Consider the following 24895-nt stretch of genomic DNA (forward strand, 5'->3'; position numbering starts at 1 on the left):
TCTCCTGTAACATTTCCTGACCGACAGTGGACACGTATTTGCTTGTAGAACTAAAACCCCGCTCTGGGAGTTGAGGAGGCGGCTCTCCTGCGCCAAGAGGCGACCACACGGGTTTGCGGAATTTGACAGACGACCACGATCTTCGGGAATTTTCCAAGTAGGACGCAAGCACCGAAGAGGAGGGAAAGTGCGTCCTGCCCACGTGACCCACCTTCTTCGCCTTCAGGTTCCAGAAGAGGAGCGCCGCGGCAATCAGCCCCATCCTCCACCACTAGGCAGTTTCCTCCCAAGGACCTGATGAAAACCCCAAAGTGCTGAGAAGAACACTTCGAAAATTCTTGGGTAAAAAAAAAAACCAACCAAACAAACAAACAAAAAAATCGACTTTTACCATAAGTGTGCTGACAACCTTTTCGGAATCACCACGACTTACGGCTCACCCATTTGTCGAGCCTCGTTCTACAGTTCATTCCAGTGCTTTTCCAACCCTCCCTGTTTCGGTTCCAACGGACGGAGAAAAGCAACAGTTGGCTTGCCCATCAGCCCGTCTTCCCGGCAGGAACAGCCCAGGGCTTCGGCTTTCCGTCGGCCCGCGGCAGGGACGAGTGGCCGGCCCGAGACCCCGGTCGCGGGCCCAGCGCCATCGGCCAAGGTTCCCTCCCCTTGCCCGGCCGCGGCTCGTCGCCTCCCTACAGGCCCGGGCGCCCGATCGGGCGCATGCGCGCGGCGCTCCCGGGCGTGCCGGCCACACTCCCCCCACCCACTCCGAGAGCTTGTCACTTCCTGCCCTCGCCCCATCTCCGTCCGGGGTCAGTCAGTCGCTCCCTGTCGCTGCGGGAGAGTCTTTGCTTCCCCCTTCCTACCCGCTCCGCGGCGGTAGCTCAGGCTCTTCGGGGAGGGAGAGACAGAGAAAGAGAGAGACTGACTTAATAAAGTTTCCTGAAACAACTACTACCAAAAAAGGCCCAAGGTGGGGGGAAACCCCCATTCTTCCCCGCCCCTCTCCAAAAGCCTGAGGGACCGTTGCAGGTGGAGCGGCGTTGGGGGGGAGCCGGGCTCCGGCGGCAGCCGTTGCCCCGGCGAGGGGTGCCCAGGTCCTGCCCGCTCCGGTTCCGGCTCCTTCGGTGGCGGCGGCGGCTTCTGCGGAGCGGTTCCTCCTGTCAACTGCCTGCGCCCGCGCGCCGCCCGCCCGCCCGCCAAGCTCCACAGCGCGGAGGGACGCCGTGAGCCGCCGCCGCCGTCGCCGTCGCCTCGGGCCGCGGAGGGACGTGGTGAGCTGTGGCGCTTCCGCGTCAGCGCCGGCGGGGACTCTTTGGGAGCGCGTCGGGCCCGAACCCCGGTTCCCTTCGCGTGGTCCGCCGAGGCTGCGCCAGGTGGGGCCCGAAGCCGCCTCCCACGCCAGGCTGTGCCCGCGGCTGCCCGGCCTGCCTTCCTTCCTTCCGCCTGCCCGCCGGCCCGCCCTAGGAGTTAAGTAAGTTGGGCGCACTTGGTTATGGGGACGGGGGCTCCGCCGCGGAGACCCCAACGCACGTGCGTGGCGGGAGGGCGCAGCGTGGGCCGGCCGCCGGCGGAGCCGCACCTCGACTGCCCCAGTCGCCGCGCTCGCCGCCCCGCGGGCCCCGGCGCCGGCCGTGCCCGCCGCGCTCCGCGCCTCCGTCTCGGCGCGCGCCCGCCCGGGCCGGCGAGGCCGCTGCCGCCTGCGCAGCCGGCCAGGCCCTCGCCGTGCGCTGCGCGCCCCAGGCTGCGTTTCCGGGTAGGGCGATGAACCTGTGCGGGAGTTTGGGCTGGAGAAGCCTTCGTGCGTTTTTCTTTTTTAGGTTCTAGAGGAAGGTACGGGTCCGTGGAGGGAAAACGGAGGGCGGGTGGAGGGAACGTATCTGGTAAATATAGCCAGAGCCCCCCCAGGAAGTTCTGGGTGAGTGACGGATTTGTGCTTCTTTCAACAGCCAAGCCGCAATGAAGAGCTTCTTACAGTGAAAGGAAAGTAGGTCTCGCCCACTGAAAATGCCTTTAAGGGACAAATACTGTCAGACTGACCACCATCATCACGGATGCTGTGAACCAGGTATACCCCTTTCTCCTCCGGTCACTTTGCCCTGTGTCAGAGCCACTCTGCCTTGTGTTTCCTTCCAGTTTTCTTTTCCTCCTGCCCAAGAAGTCATTTCTAAGTAAGCAAGCTATAATTTTCCCCAGCATAAAACTAGTTATGAAGCTAGAAGCTTGTACAAACAAGAGGTCTCCCCTGCTTGATCCCTTAAAAAAAGTACTGCAAGTGTCACCTTAAATCTTTTCCACAAGATCAATCACTCAGTTGCCTTTCCTTCTTTCCAGGCAGCCTGCAGTTAGTATACCCCATGTCCTTTGAATGTTTAAAACTGAAGATAGAGAAGAAAATAGGTAGCAGAATACATGTCTTCGTGAAAGTGGATTCATTTAAACTTTTAAGAATTAAGTTTCTTATGCATATTTATCACAGAATAGTGGTTAAAGCCTGAAAATGAGTTTAGTTGGGCTAAAAAAGTTAAACTCAGCTTGTTGGAAGAATCAGGTTTTGCTGACTGCAACCTTTAAAAATTTTCTTGCACAGAATATACTGTATTGCAAAATAAAAAATTTGGTTATTTAGGTAGAATGTACGAGTATTTTTAGGATAGTTTATTCAGTAGAACTGTTTTTAGTTGGATTTATGGAATGAAAAAGTTCCTTTTTTGAGTCTCTTGAAGAATATTAGAAAACTTTAATTTGATAAGTGTGATATATAAACTTGAGTTTTTCTAGTTACTAGAAGTTTGATATGTTTTGTCACAAACATTCAGAGGTACAACTTAAAAGGGAATCATTGAATTCATGTCACTAAACCAAACAAAGGCTCTTCTATTCTAGTTTAAAGGCAGGTGTTTATCATTACTTTTAGACCTTGTTTTTTTTGTTGGAGTATTTTAACTGCTCTAATGTACTTGGTTCTGTCACAGTAGAGTTCAAATAGAGGACTTTTTTGACTAATGGGAAAAAATGGTAGTGGTATAGAGGAAGAACTCCCATTTTCACAAAACTTTGGTACACATGAGAAAAAATTTGTATATGGCCCTATTGCCCCCACTGGTTTACTGGAAATCAGTAATAACTTACCTCTGCTAATAATATAGTCCCAAGATGGGATCCAGTTTCTGTTTGACTGCCCCGACCTATCTATTTTCAGCACCCCTTCATACTGCATATTTTGTGCATTTTGTGTGTCACTTACATTTTATCAAATATTGAATGGAGTTCGTTAGTTTTGAAGTAGAAGGCTGTGAATGCTTTTATACTTGTGTTCCACTGACCTTTTATTCCAGTTTTTTTTTTTTTTTTTTGAGAACATTTCAAGTCATGTAGTTGAAATGAAATCATTGTAAATAAAACTTCCTTAGGAAGAAGTTTAGGTGTTCATTTACTTCTTTATTTCTTTGACAAATAATTATTGAGCATCTATTAGGTGCTAGGCACTGTCCAGGGCAATGGGGATGTAAGTGATGATCAAAACAGATAAGGTCTTTCCTTCATAGAACTTTTGAGTGGGAAGAAATAGATATAGACAAGGAAATAATCTGTGACCGTACCTTATTTAGTGTATTCTGATAATTAAAGTTTTCTAGAGACTTTAATGTCTTTTAAAAGATGTTTTTCAGTGTTGAACTTTTTAATATGTATTGGAACGTCTTTGCTTTTTTCTCCCTCATTAACAAGAAATCATATAAGTTGCCTTAATTTTAAAAAATAAACTTTTCTTTACCAGGAACTTTTTCAATGTAGTTTATTTTTTCAGACTACCAGGTCACAAGTAGTTTGTGTTTCTTTGCTTTCTTAGCTAGAATTAAACACTTTCTGAAGATTAGTTTGGTGGAAAGCTAGAAGTTTGTTAACTTATAGGATAGTTAATTGTCATTATTTCAGAGGAAGGTAAATGCTGTGTGGGAGGATATTTCTAGTACTGAGAGGAATATGTTATGATAGTTTTTAAAACAGGATGCCTTCAGATGGAGGGAAGATGATGACATGGAGTTTGAGAAATTCTTCTAATAGGCAATCATCAGAGGTCTAGCCTCTTTTGAATTATGAATAGTGGGGCTGGTCCCTGAGCAGTGTGTTCCTGAGGAGGCCTTGATAGGATAGGTCAATTTGTAAGATTGTACAGACAGTACAATCTGTCTATGTATGTTAAGTACTTTCTTAGATTTAAGAATGTTTCTTACAGAACTTTTCAAACATTCAAAAGTAGAATGGTGTAAGGAACTTGTAAGCATCATACAACTCAGCACATCAATACATGGACAATCTCTTTTGGTCTGTATTCTCCCTTCTCCACAGTTCCGTTCTCCACCCTCCCACTGCTTCCCTACCCTCTGTTATTTGTAAGTATATCCCAGACATCATAAGCGGAAAGTTAGTTTAAGGAGCTTTTTTTAAGGTAGGAGAGAGCGTTACAAAAGTAGGTATTTGATTCTGGGAAGTGTGTTCTTGGAAGGATGTAAAGACAGATGTTAACTTCTGAGGGTTTGGGTGTTTTGATTGGAGGGAGATCATGGCTTTTTTCCTAATGGTCCTGTAATCTGATCTTGGGAGGGATGATAGGGAACGTATGTAAAATACTAATATATGAAGTTTTTTAGGGTTGAGAGTATGTTTTCAAATGAAGAATCTTTTTTTTTTTTTTTTTTTTTTACACAGTGGGAACTACACAGATCTGTGTACTAAGTGGATGTTGTCCATGGATAACTAAGCTAACTCTGGGGTTATTTTGAATGGTGTCTCAGGATGTTGATGTGTTTAGTGGTAGCAGTATTCTGAAGGTGATTAGGTAACAAAATTTTGCTCTAGCTTTGAAATCAGATGTTCTCATGTGGAAATGGAAGCTGGTGTATTATAGAAAGTTCTCTGGAGCGTTTTTAAATGAGGAAAGGGGACTCTAAGGACAATTTTCCATTTTTTCTCCGTATCCCTCCCTTATTCATTGCTGTTTTTTTAAAATTTCCCGTTCTAGAATTCTTTCTACTTACAGAGCCAAACCTTGATGCTTTTAGTTCTTTACAGTTGTACAGTTTCTACCCTCTTTTTTGTAGTTATTATCATTATTTTTTATAAACAGTTGTCAGTTCTTTTGTACAAATAGTGAAAAGAGATCCATCTAATCCAAATAAATGGTATCATCAGTCTTCTGCTATTGCACCTTTAAAGGGTTGAATTCTACTTCTCTTAGATTTTGGAAACTTTAAGTTTTTGGTGTCAGAAAGCAATTAATTTGTACATGATGATGATGGTGGTGGTGGTGATAGAACGTTTATTGAACACTTACTATATCCTAGGCTTTGTTTTAACCAGTTTACCTGCATTAGCTCATTTGATCATCATACAACCCTATGATTTAGGTACTTTTATTATCCCCATTTTAGAGATGAGGAAGAGATCAGAGAGTTTAATTTGCCTTAGTTGTATCTAATAAATGTCAGAAAAAAAATTCAGTGTAATAAGTCCAGGTCTGGAGTCTATATTTTTAATCGCTGCAGGTAGAGCCAATGTCAGATGTTCTCAAAATGAGTTGTGCATGTGTGCTTCTTAATTCATTTAAAATACTCCTAACGTATCTCTTAAAATTGGGAAAGTTGTACTGAATAAAATGACGTGGTCCTGAGACCAAGTTTCTTCCACTTGTGTACACTGAGTTCAAGACTTGAAGCCTTAACAGAGAGTCTAAGGCTGTGTCTGTATACATAGCACAACAGCTTTAGCCCCCTTATCAGAAAGCCAAATGCTGCCCAAGACCAGGCCCTGAAGCAATAAGTAGCAGCACACATTATTGAAGTAATCCTCCCTGTTTTCCCAGAGTGGATGATTCTGGCTTAAGATGGTAATAGTTGAGTAGACTATTATAACATATTGAAAAAAGTTAATTAAAATGGCTGGTTTTTCTCTGCCACAACCATTTCTTTATTTGGTATCTAACGGAAAAACTGTTTTCCTTTTCAGTTACCTTGTTTCATATTATCATAATCTAATTTATTATATAATTGTACTGTGAATCTGAGAATTTTGGAAAGCAGACCTCTGTATATGAAAATGAAACTTCTTATTTTTAAAGTGGAAATATTATTTTTACTTATTATGAAAATGTGTGTGTGCGTGTGTGTGTGTGTGTGTGTTTTAACATGCACACTTCTAAAAGCCCAGGCTCTGAAGCACTAGCAAAGTGTGAGGCCGAAAATGAAAAGCACCCCTGTAAAGTCCACCCCGACAGAAGCCTTGTTGTTGATATCCCACCAGACTTTTTGTGTTTATATTAGTGTCTGTACGTACACACACATATATACATTAAATTTCTTTCTTTCTGTATCTGTTGAAACATATATTAATAGAAGTGAGGTCGTATTCTCCAACCTGTTTTTGTTGCTCAGCAATCTGTTATTGACATCCTTTGTTGTTGGCATATGTAGATCTAGCTCATGCTTTCTAACAGCCATGAAGGATTCTGTTGTAGGGGTATTTCATAGTTTATTTAGTCTGGTTCCTATTGAGAGATTTTTAAGTTGTTTGAAATTTTTTCTCTGTTATTTACAGTGCTGCAGAGTGCTGCAGTGAACATTCTTGAACATCTGTCATTGTGCACTTCACTAGTTCTTTCCTTAGGCAGTGGTTTTTGAGTTTTGCTCTCGTAATTGCCAAGAGAGCTGTACTAGATTGTCCAGAGGGTTCTGGAATGGTTTATGAGATGTGGCTAGGACATCATTGCCCTAGAATTTTGATTAAATACAGAGGTTCCTCTTCAAGGGGAATAATAAGGCAAACGTGACAAATATATAGTAAATAATGCCAAAATAGTAAATCTTTGCATTTGAAGCCTTAAGTAGCTTTAATTTAGCCTTGAATTGAGAATAATTTTAGGTATTTTTTCCCCATTATTTCATTTTGCCTTACAAAGATGATGGTGAAGTATATATGAACAAGTGTGATTATCATTAACATGATTGTAGCAAACCATTGTTTTACTTCAATAGTAAATGATTTAAATAACCCTTTTTTTGTGGGGATTGGGGTGGGTGTTTGTCTTCCATGTAGTTTATATCCTGGAACCTGGAGATGCTCCTTTGTTACAGCAACCACTACAGACATCCAAATCTGGTATTCAACAAATAATTGAGTGCTTTCGATCAGGTATGAATGTTTTAGGATGTATTTTTCAATCTTCACATAATAGTTAAAAACTACCTAGAAATCCTTAGAATTAATTTTTTAAAAATATTAAAATGTATACGTTGATTTTATAGAATACTTTTGTCGTATTTTTAAAAAGTGGTTGAACAAATATTGACTTGATCTAGATTCTTTTTCAGTACTATATATTATATATTAATATAGAAATAAAATTATTTAATATGGTTTAAAGAAATATATGTGGTATCTTTATTGGTAACGTGCCTCTTCTTAACAATTTATTGTTGTTTTTTTGGCATATCTTTGTAAACCCTCAACGGGCAGTAGTAAATTATACTGGGTCTTTATAAGCACTGGCAGAGTAGATTATTATTCAGAATGTCTGAGATGTCACTTGTTCTAGATTAATTACTTTATCATCTCTGTTTAAGTGACTCACCTCCTGCCTAACTCTGGAGTTTCAACATCTTTTGATAGAGCACAAGACAGGAAAAATACTTACTCCAGTTCCTGGTCTCTTTGGATACATTTGTTTAGCTTTACTTTCTATTAGATTATATAATAATTGCATGTGTAATATGTGTATTTGTGCAGTTGCAATCCAGGGCTTTAAAATAGGTGTTGCTTACTGCATATACATGACTGAGGACTGTTAGAACTCCTTTCTCAGTGAGGTCTTAGGTTTCGGTGGTTCTTACGGTCCACTTAACCACCTTTTGTAGCTTTGGCTTCTCTGACATTGCAGACTATTGAGTCAGATACAAGTAAGCAAACAACACATGATTGATGGGACACCTAACTGATGGAAATTTAAAGGATTAGAATATCTTTTGTTATTATTCTAAAGCTTACTATTTTAATGAAAAAGTTCTGAGATTAGAAGGAAAAGATAATTTATATGTAACCACTTGTTTTTTAATGATAAATGCTTTGAGGTGCTTGTTTTTAAGTCATTGTAAAGAGAAATAGCATATATTTCCTTTATTTTAGTATCTAAGAAATAGATTGCTCCTTCATCTAAAATAAATTTTTTTAAAATTTCTGACTTTCTGAGATCTGTTTCTTGGATTTTTAGTCAACCACTTTAAACAATCCTCATGGCATTGCTTTTATGTATATTTAATTCAGTAAGTATCGAGTGTATACCCATGCCTTGCTCATGTTGAATGGTGGTATAACCTATTTTAGGGTGTTTTTTTGTTGTTTTTATTTCTGTTAATTGAAGTAACTGATAGGTCAGATTTTTCTATGATAAATACAATTAAAATTTTACTTACTCGGGGCAGTATTTATTATATATTTCTGGCATAACAGAAGAATGGTTAGTTTCTGGTCATAGTAAGAGTTTCTTTTAGCTACTTTAAATAGGTATTTTTTTTTTTGTTCTTTCTCATGGAAATGAAGGTAATAGCTTTTCACGTTTAATGATATTCTTTGCTATAGGTCATTTTTTTCTTTTTTTTCTTTTTTAAGAGAGGGAAAGAGAGGGGTGGGAGTGAGGAGGGAGGTGGAGAGAGAGAATCTTAAGCAGCCTCCGCACCCAGTGTGAAGGTGGATGTGGGGCTCCATCTCAAAACCCTGAGATCATGACCTGTGCTGAAATCAAGAGTCACATCCTTAACTGACTGAGCCACCCAGGCACCCATATAGGTTTCTTTTTTAAAATCCAAAATTTGGAACGAATAAGATTATTTTATACTACTTCAGTTTATTATAGTGTTATTTGATTAAGAAGTTAGAATTGGTTCATTCATAAATGCTTGGTCTTGTAAAATACACCTTTTCAAGGGGATCCTATTCTCAAAATCTGTGTTTAACTTTGGAAGATGAATATTTAGAAATGAAATTGTTTTCCTTTTGCACTGTGCTCATGTCTCTTTTCTGTATTTGCTATTTCTTTACAATCTAAAGAAAAGGGTCTGTGAAATGGGTAAAAGTTCTTTTTTAAATATCCTCTTCTGACATTTTCAAATTCACATTTGCCTTCTGAGTTATGTTTTATTTAGGTGAATTCTGAAAATACTATAAATTTAATTCCAAGTACCCAATAATTTAAATTAGAAGTAATTTAGAAATATGCTTAGCAGTACAAAGAACTAATTTTGGATTTGAAAAAAGGAATTCTTTTACTTCATTAATGTGTCTCAGAACTAAGCAATTTTAATTTCCTCAAGATTGTAATCTCTTACGTATCTGTGTAATCTACAGCTTGCTGAGGTAGCTCTTTAGCACTGAAGTATCTAAGCCCTGGCTGACTGAAGCTTTGGGAGGAGAGAATGGAAATTTGGGTCACATGACTTAGGGACGAAGATCCATTCTGACCCTTTAAGTTCTTCCTGGTCCCATTCTACTCCTAACCACACCTTCAGTGACTCATTCCTTTCTAGACTCTTTCTATTATATCTGGGTCACACACATTGCATTTAAAGAACTATCCGAACTCTCTGCTTTGGCTCTTGTTAACTTACAGAGGCTAAGTCAGGTGGGGCATTAGTAATGTGTTAGGATATCTAGCTTAATCTTCAAGCTCAGATAGTTGTCTTAAGCTACTGTGTCATTTCTAAGTGACTCACCTCCTGTCTACACTGGGCTTTCTATGACCTGGTATTAATTCCTACCCGAACTGGAAGTTCATTAAAGGCTGAGGAAGGAGTTAACTAATTTTTTAGGTCTACCAGTCCCACGTGTGTTCTCCTGACTGCTTGATCAATTTTAACTTGTTCTCTTTGCCTCACTTCAGTTTTTGCTTTGGACTGTTTTTCTGGTTTTTAATGATAAATCTTTCTTGACCTCTTGATATCTTTTTATTTCTGGCTGCTTCACTTGTAAATTAATTTGAATAGATTTTTCTTTTTGGAATTAAGTAATATTCCTACATTGGAATAAGTAATATTATTGGATTAAGTCATAAGTGCCTGTGGTTTAAAAATAATAAGGAAGCATAAAAGGATATATAAAAATACAAAAAAAGTCTCTTTGCTCAGGCAACCACTGCTACATGATTTGTGTATCTTCTTCCAGAGACCCTATATACATACACAAGCATAGATCCCTCACTTTTCCCCCATTGTGTGGTAGCTGATTCTGCACACTGTTATGTATTTTTGCTTTATTAACAGTACATTTCACTGTTGTTTGACATCTGTCCATAGATCGATACCTCATTTTTTTAGAAGGCTGCCTATTTTGCTCCAACCTACAGATTTTCTACTCTGAAATCCCTGATGGTTGGATGACTTTGAGACATGCTGTTTGCTCTGTATCCCTGGCTTCTGGTACTATCTTTACTGGGCCCTGCCTTTTGCTTGGGTGCTGCCTTAGCTCTGTTAGTCCTTCTAGGATCACATCTGTGACTTAGTGTCTTCAAATTTCCCTCCTTTCTATTGACACTTTTATTTTAGTTTCCTTTTTTCCTGACTTCTCTCCCCAAACTGAAACAGAATTTTAAGTAACAACAACAACAACAAAGGTGTACTTCCATGAGACATTTATTAAAATCGATTTAATTGAGCTTAATATTCTTTCTTAGTCTTTTAATCTTCTGGTACAGGCAAAGGAGCTATTGAATGCCCTAAGATTAGAAACAGAAAAATGGGGAGAAAAGAGAAGGATAATTATTTAGTTTGGTATTCAAAACTGGTCTTTCATATGAAGTTGACATTGTTTTTTTAAACCTTGAAATACATAATACTGTAAAAAGATTATATGTAATATCATAGAAAAAAGATTCTGTCTATGAAATACACTACTACTATGTGCCAGGAAGGGCATCTTTTCTCTTAGGGAGGAGTAAATTATAGTGAAAAATGAGAATTAGCTTTGTGTGGTATTTGCTATTGTTATTATCATCTTAGGTTTGGTCATTTAACTTCTTAGAAGAGTTTTTTGTTTCGTTTGGTTTTGTACTGTTTAAATTTGTTTGATTTGTTGTTCTTACATTCTTCAGAGCATGTCATCTGAGGCTATGTTCCTAGAAGAGCAGACATTTATAGTTGTCTGGGAATTTCTAAGGGCACAGATCAGATCCTTCACTTTCATGTTTCCAGTGAATAGCATTGCAACCTCATATTTAATAGGTGTCCAATAAATGTTTGTGGGACTAAACGAAAAGATTCACCAAGTAGGCACTTGAATAATTTTATTCTGCTTATAAATTTATTGTAGTATGTGGCAATGTTCCATAACCTTTAACCTTTTTTTTTTAACCAACTCTTGCAGGTGGTGGGTACGAAATCAGTTTAAATTTTCTTAAGTTTTCCCTATTTTTTACCTTTAAGAAGTTTTGTTGAGGGATGATTAGTTAGAAATTTCCTGCATATACTGGCTTTGGAAATTAGTTTTGACAGGAATTACAGATTTGCTTGCACTGTTGAGATGATACTATATTTAAACAGTCATGCTAAAAATGATTGAGCTTATATGTGAATCATCATAAAGCAAACAGTATGCCATTTAAAAATCATTACTGCTATAATCTAAAATGGTCATTGAACAACATATCCATATATTAAGGGAAAAAAAATGAAAGCTTATCTTTGGCACAGAAGAGTTAGAATTAATATCACATCATGTAAAGTGACTGCCATCCACCCTAATGTGAAACTGAATACTGATTCCTTTTGAAAAAAATCTTGTAAACATTTTTCTCAGTACATATAATGTATTTGATATTAAGGAATAGCACATGACTAAACCCTTGATAGGGTTTAAGTAATTTTTACTGAGCACCTGTTATGAGAATCTGAAATATTCACTAATTAGTTAATTTCTAAGCATCAAAAGCCTTACCCTTTGGAGGGCTATTTTTTTTTTTTTTAAAGATACTGATTAATGACCTATGTGATCAGTAAACAGTGACTTCTGAGATAGTTTTAAAACCTAGGGCAAGAAAAAGTTACTAATACAGGAAAAGGAATAATTAGGAATAAGATAGCATGGGTCTCTTTCAGAATCAAGGGCAGTGGAAGAACTTTATGTTGCTATCTAGATGACCATGTCTTTTCTCTTAGGTGACAGAAAGTTTTAGCTGTTGACAGAGGCACCGTTATTGGCTGTGTCTAAGTGTTAGCAAAGCAGTCACAAAATGGTAGCTGACAAGACCATTATGACCAAAGCCATTATGACCACCTGGGAAAAACAACAAAACATTAAATGGCAACTAAAACTAACTTAGGGAAGAACTTCTATTGTCTGTATTTATGGAATGGGCAGCATCTTATTTTTCTCACTTGTAAAATGTGTAAGTTGAATTAGAAAAATCTTTGAGGTCTCTTTTTTGACTTCCCAGGCAACTTTATATAGACTAAAAAAAATCATTTATAGAGAAGGTTTCCTTAAACATGGAGCTCTCTAGTGTGTCATTTAACAAACCTCAATCAGGCATAGCCTGAGGGCTGGGACTACAGTGGGTGAGCATTAAAGCTATCTTCTCCATCCTTTTAGAGCTTCCAGTTTAATGGGACTACAGAAAAATAATTAATTACAAGATAGTGGGATAATATAGTACAGATGTATAGGGTGCTGTGGGAGTAGGGAGTGAAGAATTTGTAACAAAAACCAGGAATCAGAAGGCTTCCTGGGGAAAGTGACTTCTAACCTGGAGTGTTTTGTTTTTTTCCTTAAGATTTTATTTATTTGGGAGAGAGAGCGTAAGAGGGGCAGGGTTAGAGGGAGAAGCCGCCTCCCCACTGAGCTGTGAGCAGGGAGCCGCATGCAGGACTCTATCCTGGGACTCCGGGATCATGACCTGAGCCAAAAGCAGTCACTTAACCAACTGAGCCACCGAGGCGCCCCAGAATTTGAAAGATTACTAGAAGTGAACCAGACCAGGGAAGTGGGAGATTATTACAGGCAGAGAGGGAAAAAAATATAGGTGAAGGCCTGAAAAGTGATAGAGAGACAATTTGGTGAACCCATAGCTCTGAAAGAAATTTGATGTACCTGCATCAACTACTGTGTTTATATGTTTGTGTTTGGTGGGATGGGGTGGGGGGAGCATTTGTGAATGATAATTAAGATTGATTATTTAAGGTTAGAGCCAGAAATTTTTTTAGGGGGATGCTATTGGAAACGAATATACACTCTGCTGAATATAACTAGTTCTATAACTAGGACTAAACAAGGGTATCTTTTTCTCTCTATGTAGGTTTTTTAAATTTTTAATTAATTTTTATGGTTGAGAGAGCCGGGTGGACAAAGTAAGATCTCTGATTTAGGGATGCAGTCTTACATTTTTAGCAGTAACTATTTTTTATATATAACCTCATACTTTCTATTTCAGTCTTCAATTGAGTTCTTAAACCTAGTTTAGCTTGTTTTTGCATTCCTCTTCAGTCTTTTTTGACTATCTTTAAAAGGCAGAATTGAATCTTTAGTATGGGCCTAGCAGGTATTTCAATTTAGAATTAAAGTGGGCAAAATTTCTCTTTTCTTCCTACTGGTACTACACTTAACTATACTTCTTGGGAATTACATGTAGATATGTTAGGTTTATCTAAAATATTTTTATCATCAGTCTACCTCTCATAGTTTGTCAATCACTTAGGAGGTTAGCTATGAACTAAACATGTTAGTCTATTGCCAGTATATTTTGTAATGTGAAGTGGACTAAGAAAGTGCGTGTGTGCATGCGTGTGTGCGTGTGTGTGTGTATGAATTTACTTTTATATAAAGAATAATACTCTGGCTGCCCTCTGAATCTTTTTAAATTTATGTTTTCTGGTTTTGTGGTAATATGGTTTAGTGCAGTAAACCTTTGATTTGGATTTGAGAAATGGTGGAAATGATTTCATTATATTTATTTTTTCCCAGTAGAAATCCACATGTGTGATTTAATTTTTCTGGGATTTAGATTCATATTTTCTTTTATGATTCTCTAAGATAGGTTTGCTTTGGCTTGTTCATTTTACAAGATGGATAGTATAGTGTGTTTACTCTTTAGTAGTCCCAGAGCTTTAAAAGAGTGTCAAGTACTTGTGGAATGATGGAAGAACACTTTGCAACTAGGTAGTTTTAAAGTTTTTTTCGGGACACATTTGTTTTTTCCTCTTGAAGTCAATATTATTATCATCTTTTTTATTTGAGGAAATTAAAGGCTAATTAGTAAAGCATGGCAGATCAATTTTGTCAATTTACCTGTGGCAAAAACCTATAGGAAATAATGACAAAAGATCTTCTGCTTGTGTTTTATTCCTGGTGGATGTTTTTATTTTAAAGATCGGATGCTCATTGCCATTTATTTATTTTTCCTGCCTTTTCATCTTCTGTCACAATGCTTAGATTCCCTGCATCAGTGGCATTTCTTCAACTAATCTTTATTGAGCATTGCTAGAGCTGATTACTTTTTAGTCTTAAATAAGACAGGTTTGGTCTTGGCTGCTTTGGAGTTTATAATCTAGTGGGGAAGACAGGCTTTAAATTAGTTTAAACTGTAAACTATCAGTATCTAATTAATTGCACTTGGAGTGAGTTTTTGAGGGAGAAAGGCTTTGAATAAATTTATAGTGGTATCAAGAGGCCTAAGCAAAATTCAAATTATGGATAAGGATTCTCTACTCTGACACTCAATGACCATAATCCCATATTGGCCCAGAACCTGAAGTAATTTGAGCTGAGTTTAAAAAGAAAAGTTACAATCTTGTGACACAGTTTTGACTTCTTTAAGGAATTAGGGAAAACGCATTACAGAACTCCATGTTCACATCTTAATGCAGAAGGGAGCTATATGAACCAGCCAGAAATTTTGGGAAGGAGTAGGGGGATGGGGGGGAGGGGCATGTTTAATTCTTTCCCCTTCCAGATCTATTGAATCAGAATCTCCAGAGGTGGGTTATGTACTTATTTATTCCTGGGTTATTGTGATGATCGGCCAGATATTGGAACCACTGTTGGGATATCCTAAGAATTGATTGGCTGCTGAATTAGAAAAAGAATATCAATTTTTTTTAAAGATTTTATTTATTTATTTGACAGAGAGAGATAGCCAGCGAGAGAGGGAACACAAGCAGGGGGAGTGGGAGAGGAAGAAGCAGGCTTCTAGCAGAGGAGCCTGATGTGGGGCTCGATCCCAGAACGCTGGGATCACGTCCTGAGCCGAAAGCAGATGCTTAACAACTGCGCCACCCAGGCGCCCCAAGAATATCAATTTTAACATCCAGATGATGATAGAATTTTACTTAGAATTTAGTTTATAACTTAGTTCTGAATACAGTATGGTGGAAATTGGCAATGCCTGTATTTTGTTTGCAAAGAGTAATTACACTTTGGATTGTCAACAGTGGTTGCCCAGTTTAAAAATGCATGTTAAAGTTACCTTTTGTGTTAAGTTTTCTTTTCTTTTTTCCTTCAGGAACTAAACAACTTAAGCACATTTTATTAAAAGACGTGGACACTATTTTTGAATGTAAATTATGCCGCAGTCTCTTCAGAGGATTACCAAATTTAATTACCCATAAAAAATTCTACTGCCCACCAAGTCTCCAGATGGATGACAGTAAGTTTTATTCATATATTAAGTTACACGTTTTACAGTTAAGTATTCTTATACTGCAGCTATACGTTTATGTAAAAATGGTATCAATAATTTAATGATGGGGAATAAAATTAAATATTCGACTTAATGTTCATTTTCTTAGGTACTTTCATATAAGTGCTTTTTGCTTGGGTTTTTCTAAAGGTATACGAGGTTAGGTTTATGAGTATATTTATTTATATTAAGATATTGGATATTGTTTTTGAATGTTTATATGGACCATATAGTTTATATTCAGGATTTTTCTAAGTTAAAATATGAGCGCTTGAAGGGGGTATTGGTATTTTTCATTTTTGTTTTTTTTAACAACTTGTTACATATGATTGATAATTAAGATTTTCCTTAAGTAAATGAGAAGGTTAGAAATAGAGCAAAGAATGAGTAAATTAGTTGATTTGTTGGGGATGGTAAAAAATATTCACCTTTCTAATTTTTTCTGGGTCTTGATTTGAAGATCAGTTTTGTTCTCAGTGAAATTTATTTATAAATCAATCATTTTATCAGAAATTAGATTGCATTATAGGCCAACTTGAGATCTGAAGTAGCTTTATGTGATGAAGGCATATTGTAGGCTAATAAAGTCTTTGTGGAACCAAATGTTTGTTGGATTAAGTGTATTGCCCCTGTATGATTAAGTTAGCAGTATATGTAATGGTATTACTTTCTTGCTTTAAGAACTGATACAAATTCCTTAAGATATTTTAATAAGTAATAGGTTACTTTCATTATTTCTCGTTCAGGGGTTTAACGCTTACAAATTATAGAACTTATTTTGTCAGTTTGATGCTATAGTTGCACTGTGGAGTTGGTGTACTTTTCAACTTCACTTTTTTGGGATGGGAATGAAATGAAAACTCCAAAAATCAAAAGTACCACTTAATTATTAGCATGAAGCTGATTGAAAGTATATTTATTATAAGACATAGTTGAAATAAAAATTTCATATTTGGAAACTTTTCCTAGTACTGTTAGATCTTATTATACTTGTTTTTATCATTGAGATATAAATGAAAAGGCAGTCTGTAGGGATTAGTTTCAAATCTGATCTTTTAATAATGAAAGTACTAGTAGAAAATTAGGGGTTTTTTTTAAAAGATTTATTTATTTATTTATTTGACAGAGAGAGAGAGAGAGCCAGCGAGAGAGGGAACACAAGCAGGGGGAGTGGGAGAGGAAGAAACAGGCTCATAGCGGAAGAGCCTGATGTGGGGCTCGATTCTATAACGCCGGGATCACGCCCTGAGCTGAAGGCAGACGCTTAACGCTTAAGGACGGCACCACCCAGGCGCCCCCTATATTTCTGATAGTTATTCTCGTTTTAGTGTAGAGTTGAGTTTTAGAAATACAGATAGTTGGATTTGTTGGATTATTGTGCACTTTTCTTGGCAATACTGATTCTAGAAATACTTCCGTGAAAGTGTTATCCTTAGACACTACTTCATCCCTTTTAAATGGGAAGATTACTAGAAGAGCAATAAGGAAGCATTTGTTTTCTAAATATCAGATTTGTTGCTATATTTGTAGCTAGATTTTAGAGTTGTATGTGGAGACATAACCAATATTAGATATTAGATCATTCGGTTATAGTAGGAATATTTGGCTGCCTATAGGGGATGCTAATTATTGCACGAGTAAATAAAACTAGCTCTGTTTTTGTAATAAATCTATAGTTTTCAATCACTTGTTTGAATGGGATGGTATCATGTTAAGAAGACCTGTAATAGCAAATACTTCTCTACATGTCATTCATATTTATGTCCTACAGATCTTTCTTTTTCATTTCCATAAGATCTTTAAGTGTCCCTCTATACAAGTAGACTAGATTATTATGGATTAAGTTAATAGGAATGCTGTTATGTTTTCTAAAAAAAGAATCATTTTAATATATAATAGTACCTTCTTCATGATGTTTTATCCATCTTGGGTTATGAGACCTTTGATTTGGCTTTGCTAGCCTGAAAATTTTAGACTAAAAGTTTGAAATATTGTTTTAATTGTTTAGGACACTCATGTGCTTATATATTTGATATTAAGGGCACTTAGGAGTGGAAGTAGCTCTTCATCTTTATTTCTTAACATTTGTGTATGTTGATGAGATTTTAGATTAATTTTAGTTTAATTAATTCTAGTTTTAAAATATGAAAAAGTAGATAATGCTCTTCTTAATAATATAAACCAGTAATATAATAAATTTTAAGATAGAGGTTCATAATACATTTTTAAATATTAGAGAGCTAGAGCAGGCAAATTATTTCAGATTAAAATGTTGTTTTTTCCTTAACAGACCTTCCTGATGTAAATGATAAACAAAGCCAAGCCATAAACGATCTCCTAGAAGCCATATATCCAAGTGTGGACAAGCGAGAATATATTATTAAGCTAGAACCCATAGAAACTAATCAAAATGCAGTGTTTCAGTATATTTCAAGGACTGATAATCCTACTGAAGTCAGAGAGTCAAGCAGTACTCCTGAACAAACCGAAGTTCAAATACAGGAAACTAGCACGGAACAGTCTAAAACAGTACCAGTTACAGATGCAGAGGTGGAAACTGTTGAGCCCCCTCCTGTGGAGATTGTTGCAGACGAAGTTGCGCCTACATCTGATGAGCAACCTCAGGAATCACAGGCTGACTTGGAAACGTCTGACAATTCTGATTTTGGTCACCAGTTGATATGTTGTCTTTGTAGAAAAGAATTCAATTCCAGACGAGGTGTTCGTCGTCACATTCGAAAAGTACACAAGAAAAAGATGGAAGAACTAAAAAAATACATTGAAACGCGAAAGAATCCAAACCAGTCCTCTAAAGGACGCAGTAAGAATGTTCTAGTTCCAATAAGTAGGAGTTGTCCAGTGTGTTGTAAATCATTTGCTACAAAAGCGAATGTAAGGAGGCATTTTGATGAAGTTCATAGAGGACTAAGGAGGGATTCAATTACTCCTGATATAGCAACAAAGCCTGGGCAACCTTTGTTCCTGGATTCTGTTTCTCCTAAAAAATCTTTTAAGACTCGAAAACAAAAGTCGTCTTCAAAGGCTGAATACAATTTAACTGCATGCAAATGCCTCCTTTGCAAGAGGAAATATAGTTCACAAATAATGCTTAAAAGACATATGCAAATTGTCCACAAGATAACTCTTTCTGGAACAAACTCTAAAAGAGAGAAAGGCCCTAATAATACTGCCAGCAGTTCAGAAATAAAAGTTAAAGTTGAACCAGCAGATTCTGTAGAATCTTCACCCCCTTCCATTACCCATTCTCCACAGAATGAATTAAAGGGAACAAATCATTCAAATGAAAAAAAGAACACACCGGCAGCACAGAAAAATAAAGTTAAACAAGACTCTGAAAGCCCTAAATCAACTAGTCCGTCTGCTGCAGGTGGCCAGCAAAAAACGAGGAAACCAAAACTTTCAGCTGGCTTTGACTTTAAGCAACTTTACTGTAAACTTTGTAAACGTCAGTTTACTTCCAAACAGAACTTGACTAAACACATTGAGTTGCACACAGATGGGAATAACATTTATGTTAAATTCTACAAGTGTCCTCTTTGCACTTATGAAACGCGTCGGAAGCGTGATGTGATACGACATATAACTGTGGTTCATAAAAAGTCATCCCGCTATCTTGGGAAAATAACAGCCAGTTTAGAGATCAGAGCTATAAAGAAGCCCATTGATTTTGTTCTAAATAAAGTGGCAAAAAGAGGCCCTTCGAGGGATGAGGCAAAACATAGTGATTCAAAACACGATGGCACTTCTAACTCTCCTAGTAAAAAGTATGAAGTAGCTGACGTTGGTATTGAAGTAAAAGTCACAAAAAACTTTTCTCTTCACAGATGCAATAAATGTGGAAAGGCATTTGCCAAAAAGACTTACCTTGAACATCATAAGAAAACTCATAAGGCAAATGCTTCCAATTCACCTGAAGGAAACAAAACCAAAGGCCGAAGTACAAGATCTAAGGCTCTTGTCTGGTGAGGAACAGTTACAGAGTTTTGCTTTTTTCCCCCCATCGAACTAAAAAAATCATTTGACCATAATTTATAGCTGGTTCCATTTTAACACATGTTTGCTTCCATATATCTTATGGCAATGGGAACTGCAAGAGTAATGTGCATATTGCATTTACCTCTTCAGTGACCTTTATTCCAGTGGCTTGGGAACAAAAGTTAACTTCAGAACTTATCTTCCACAGGACAATGCAATATAGTTGTAGGTAGATGGCACAGGGTCAGTGCTTTCCTCTCAATGTTGTAAAATATATACATTTATATTGGCTTATGTTTACAATAGAAGTCTTCTGTTTAACTAACTTTGCACAGGTTTAATTTGATTTAGTGACCTAGTCTACTAATTAATACATTGTAGGAAAAGTTAAATATATTAGAATGAATTTGTGAAGGCGATAATTATAGGAAAAAAGTCTTTTGAGGCACTGTAATTATTGTAAAAATTAATCTGTGACGGCTAAATAAAGTGCTGCACTCAGAAAAAAAAAAATCCCCAAATTGAATTTAGAACAATTAGCATTTATTACTTACATTTAACATAGTGCTTCCAGTCAAAGGGGAAAACTTGATAGACAAAAGTTTGGATTTTTTTTTTTTTCCTTCTCCTTGGGAGTATGTCTGAGTTACCGTTTTTAGTTTTGATCTGTGGAAAAAGTGATTATATAGGTTCCAAATCTTACTTTTCCCTTTTTGTTTTCAATAGACTTTTTGTGATCATTTCAACATAGTTTGTATTATTAAGTAGGGGTTTTTTTGTTTTTTTGTTTTGGTTTTGTTTTGTTTTGGTTTTTTTGTGGTTGTGCGTTGTAAGAAAAGGAAAATCCCTATTGGGAAGAAAGAAAAAAATTTTTACTTTTTTAGAAGGTTTTGGAATAAGTGTAGATTTTTAAAATGCAATATAATTAAGGAGTAGACTCCCTGTACTTGTTTTTGCAAGTCTGTCTATATTTTTAAAAGTTTACCTTCAGTACCTGTTTCCCTGTATTAAGGCATTTAATATATTTAATTAGTATTAAATTAGTTTTGGATTCAGGTTCTAAAGCAGTATACTTAGTTTGAGTGCTGAGTGGGTTAAATGTTGTGGTTTGAGTATCACACATTTTTTGATTTGTGTGGAAACTTGAGATGAAACTATCCTTTAGAAGTCATTTACTATTGTATAATTTTAAAAACAAGGTTTTATTGGTAAACTCAAAAGTGTTCATTTATTCCCATTTCTCCTCAGATAACTTCAAGTGATGTACGAAAAGGTTTGGAGTTCATTTTTGTGGAAAGACTTTAAATTGGTGTTAGAACCACTAAACGTCTTCAAATGGTACTATGAGAAAAAGAAAGGAAAAACAATTTCATAAATATTCGACTGTAACTGCTGTTTTCTGACTAAAATAATAACCATCTAACCACTTGTTTCTAAGGCACTGCCTCTCCCAGCACTTTCAAGTAGCTGTGACATTACGTATTGTCATCACAGTCCATCAGCTAACCACCCTTGACCTTGTGCATTTGGTCTACAGTTTCTACAAAAACGTTGCAAAGTTTGTTTTCCAAACAATTTGTTGATGAAAGCTATCAACAACCTGAAGAATATATATCACCACTGGTGATTTTTAATTGACAAAAAGACTATATCTTAGTGATTTTAGTTTTGTTTCACTTTATTCGGCAAAATTTTCATCTGGATTGTACAGATATATTTCCTAGTGAGTGTATGTTAGGACCAAAAGAGAAATTAGTATCAACATATTATAAATATTTAGCCTACTAAATATTTGTAATTATTCTTACATTCATTTATTTCTAACTTGTTCTCCAGCACTTAAATGTTTGAAAGTTTCATTTTAAAATACATACTACAGGAAAGTTCCAGTTCATTTTCATCCATGGATCATTACATTTTTTACTTGTAAACATCTGAGGTTTTTATGAAAATTAAGCATTCCCCTTTTTTTCTTTAAATTTTATACAAAGCACTTTAATAATAGATGCAACTTAATTTTTCAGTTTCTTTTTTCCTTTCTTTCTTTTTTTTTTTTTTAAAGACCACACATTTACTAATGTTAATATGAAGGTAGTAAATAGCTTACTGATATTTTATGGATGCGGACAATCCATGCACAACCACTTCTTATGATATTAGTTTATTTCTTTAAATATTGCTTAAAAAAGGAAGATGGGAGTGTAAACCCTGAATTTTTTCTCCCAAGTAAAATCTTAAATGACTACTTTAGATGATATTTGATTCCTACTGTAAAATTTGGAAAATAATGAATTCTTGTCCATTTTTGTAATCAAGATTTTAGGAAAACAGAAGTACATCTATCTTTATGAAATATTGGGCAGGTTTTTGTGTATCAATATTTTGTACTTTTTAGGAAAAAATTTATTTTTTAGTAATTTTTGTCAAATTATAATTTTAAAAGGTACAGCAGAGAATATACCATGTTTTTATATAGGTTCGCACCTGTACTTAGGAGGGACCCTGTCCATCTATATACTTTTTGTATAAAATTTTAAAATGTTGAAGATCCACAAGGTCATAATAAAATGCTTCAATAGCTAGAAAAACATTTACCCTTCCCAGTGCTTTGCACTAAAATATACTGTGAAAGGAAACTAGAAAGACTGTAACTGTTGCTGGAAATGTTCTATATTGAATGTACATGCTCTTGTTGGAAAAATGTACTATATGTGATGGAAATAAACCAGACTCAAAGTTATTTCAGCTAAATGTGCTTCAACAAAGGTGCATTGGTTGAAACTTAAATGTTTTATCAAATTTAAGTTTATTCAGTGACTATGAGCAGCTACACTTGAATTATACCCTGATAGTTTTATTTTTAAGAATTAGAGTGATAATTTCTCTTTAATTTAAAAACAGATTTACTTTTCCACATATGGAAAACTTGTACTTATAGATCTAACTTTAATGATTAATAGCATAATATATTTAGGGAACTAAATGTGTAGGTGGTATTTCATTTATAAACCATCTTCATTAGTTGCACATTATTAAATCTGTATGTTTGACTTTTGCAAGGTGTTATCTTTTATGCATTCTTACACACAAGACATATTCCCAAGATATTTTCCAGACTTAAGTACCTACAACCAGTGAAAAGATACGAGTATTCCTAAAAAGCTGGGGGTGACTCTTTCCTGTAGCCCCTCATTTGCATGTCAGCCTCTTGCTCTCTACTTTTTAAATACTGTAGTAAAGAAAGAAAAATAGCCTAATGAGGGTGAGGGGAGCACCTGGAATTCCTTTACTGCAGCTCACCTATTTCTGCAGTACCATTCACAGTTTGTCTCCTCCATCATGACTCTAGAGCCACAGAGTGGAGGAATTGAGGATTCCAAGGACTGTCAAAAGGTTTCATCTGGGTCATAGAGGAAAAAACAGCACTATGTCAGGATGTGTCTGTCTAAATTAGAATTGCCTAGAGAGAATTTGCCTATCATAGTAGACAAATGAATGGATTATGGCAGATGAGTTAGAGGCTAAACCAGGACAAGTTTAGAAAGGTAGAATGAACAAGAAGTTATTAGAAATTCTTTGTTCTTCCTATTTCTTTCTGGTCTTCATCCTTTTTGGTTTTATTTTGACTCTTGAGCTCTGTCTTCTCAGAGGGCTCAGGCCTGAGGCTCTTAAGGAGAACAGTCCTAGGAAATTTGTGCCAGAAGCTTTTCTGCATGCAGGCTATATAAGCAAATATTTATAGCACCTTTTTGTTGTGGGGATAGGTAGTTAAGCAGACAAAGAGCCATCACAAATTGCTTGTTTTATATTAAAACCTATTTCTGGCTACAAATTATATCTATCTACCTTTGCTGTTATTTGATCAGTCAAGAGTTTTCCTATAGAATTCAACTCATCTTATTTCCTGAGATACCTTCCATACCTAAGTGCAGTGAAAGAGGAGAAACAATAAAAAATACGGCTTGCATTTCAACTTCATAATTTTGGATAGTGCAGGAGAGAGCTGGATGAGGTATGGCTGACTCTGGGCAGGTGTTCATTAGAACGTACAGTTAAACCTTGAATGCATAATAACCTTTTTTTTTGTTGTTATGTCCATGTCTCTCTTTTTTCCCCTTTCCTCCCTACTTCAGGAAGAAAACTTTCTTCTTGAAGAATATATATATTCTTGTAGAATATATAAATTACCCATCCTTAATTTTTGTCCTACTTTTGTAGATATGAGCTACGTTTTTGGTTGACACAGATTGCTGGTATTATTGGAAAGTACCTTTTTTTAGGAATATGTAATACTGCTTTATGATCAATAGGCTGTTCTACTCAGTTTACTTTAAAGAGCCTATGGATGGAGTCACAGGGGATTTTGTGGTTTTGCTATGGTTTAGACTCTGGGTATGGACAGAGGAGTTTCTCAATAGGTATGGAGTTTGAGGCACGAGTGGGTATCATTTCCTGTTGTGAAGTTGCAAAAGATCTTTTCAAATAGCATGACCATGGAAAAAGAAATGCTTTTTTTAAACTTTAGAAATTAGATTTCCAGGTTTCCTGGAAATATTCTAGATCCTTACTTAGGAGTTTTAGAAGCTACCTTTTTAATGGAATCTGAAGATCACCAGGATTCTGCCTTAGCTGTGGCTCTCATAGTTGATCAGAAGCCGAGCTCTAAGATATGTGCAGTATGATGTTGGCTGTTCTGTTAGACAAAATCCTTCTGTACCCTATGCTATTTTTTCCTTCTTCTCTGACTTTAAAAGCTAACAGAAATCTCAGGGTTGGAAGGAGTAAGGATCAGCAGTCTTAAGAATGGCTATTACTCATTTGGTTTCTAAGGCATTAGGCGCATGATAGAATGCTGAATAAAATATGTTTCGCTTAAACTCACCTGCAATTATTTTGGCTTTTCTAACTTTGAACTTCATTCCTCCTCTCACTTAGAATTTGTTTCTGTACCATTTTACCCTGAATTCTTTTTTGAATTTCTGGCTCTTTCCTTTTTTCTCCTCTGGTTAATTAACAGAGATCATTAGTACCAAGATAGACAAAATGTTTTTTGAGAAGTTATGAGGGTAGAAAGTCAGCTCATTTCTTCTTTAATCTTTATCACTCTAAATTCCCTTTGTCAGGTTTACTATTTCTTTTTGAACTGCTTCTTCTGCATGTATTCACTACCACACCACAAGCAGAGGGGAA

At 36.6% G+C, this 24895-nt stretch overlaps 1 protein-coding gene across 3 annotated transcripts; it reads left to right on the plus strand.

The window, feature by feature from the left end:
• Window positions 1-1331: 1331 nt before the first annotated feature.
• On the plus strand, window positions 1332-22445 carry ZNF800 (zinc finger protein 800). 3 transcript variants are annotated; one of them, XM_040644053.1, is made up of 6 exons: window positions 1332-1471; window positions 1947-2065; window positions 7090-7185; window positions 15533-15676; window positions 18000-19692; window positions 20954-22445. In XM_040644053.1, coding segments are annotated over exons 2-6 (1995 nt in total). In that variant the 5' UTR covers window positions 1332-1471; window positions 1947-2004; the 3' UTR covers window positions 20955-22445. The 3 variants fall into 3 exon arrangements, with proteins under 3 accessions (XP_040499987.1, XP_040499986.1, XP_040499988.1); XM_040644052.1 differs by having other exon boundaries at window positions 18000-22445; XM_040644054.1 differs by lacking the exon at window positions 7090-7185 and having other exon boundaries at window positions 18000-22445.
• The last annotated feature ends 2450 nt before the right edge of the window (window positions 22446-24895 follow it).

The sequence above is a fragment of the Ursus maritimus genome, unplaced genomic scaffold, assembly GCF_017311325.1.
Source record: "Ursus maritimus isolate PB19 unplaced genomic scaffold, ASM1731132v1 scaffold_3, whole genome shotgun sequence".
NCBI lineage: Eukaryota > Metazoa > Chordata > Mammalia > Carnivora > Ursidae > Ursus > Ursus maritimus.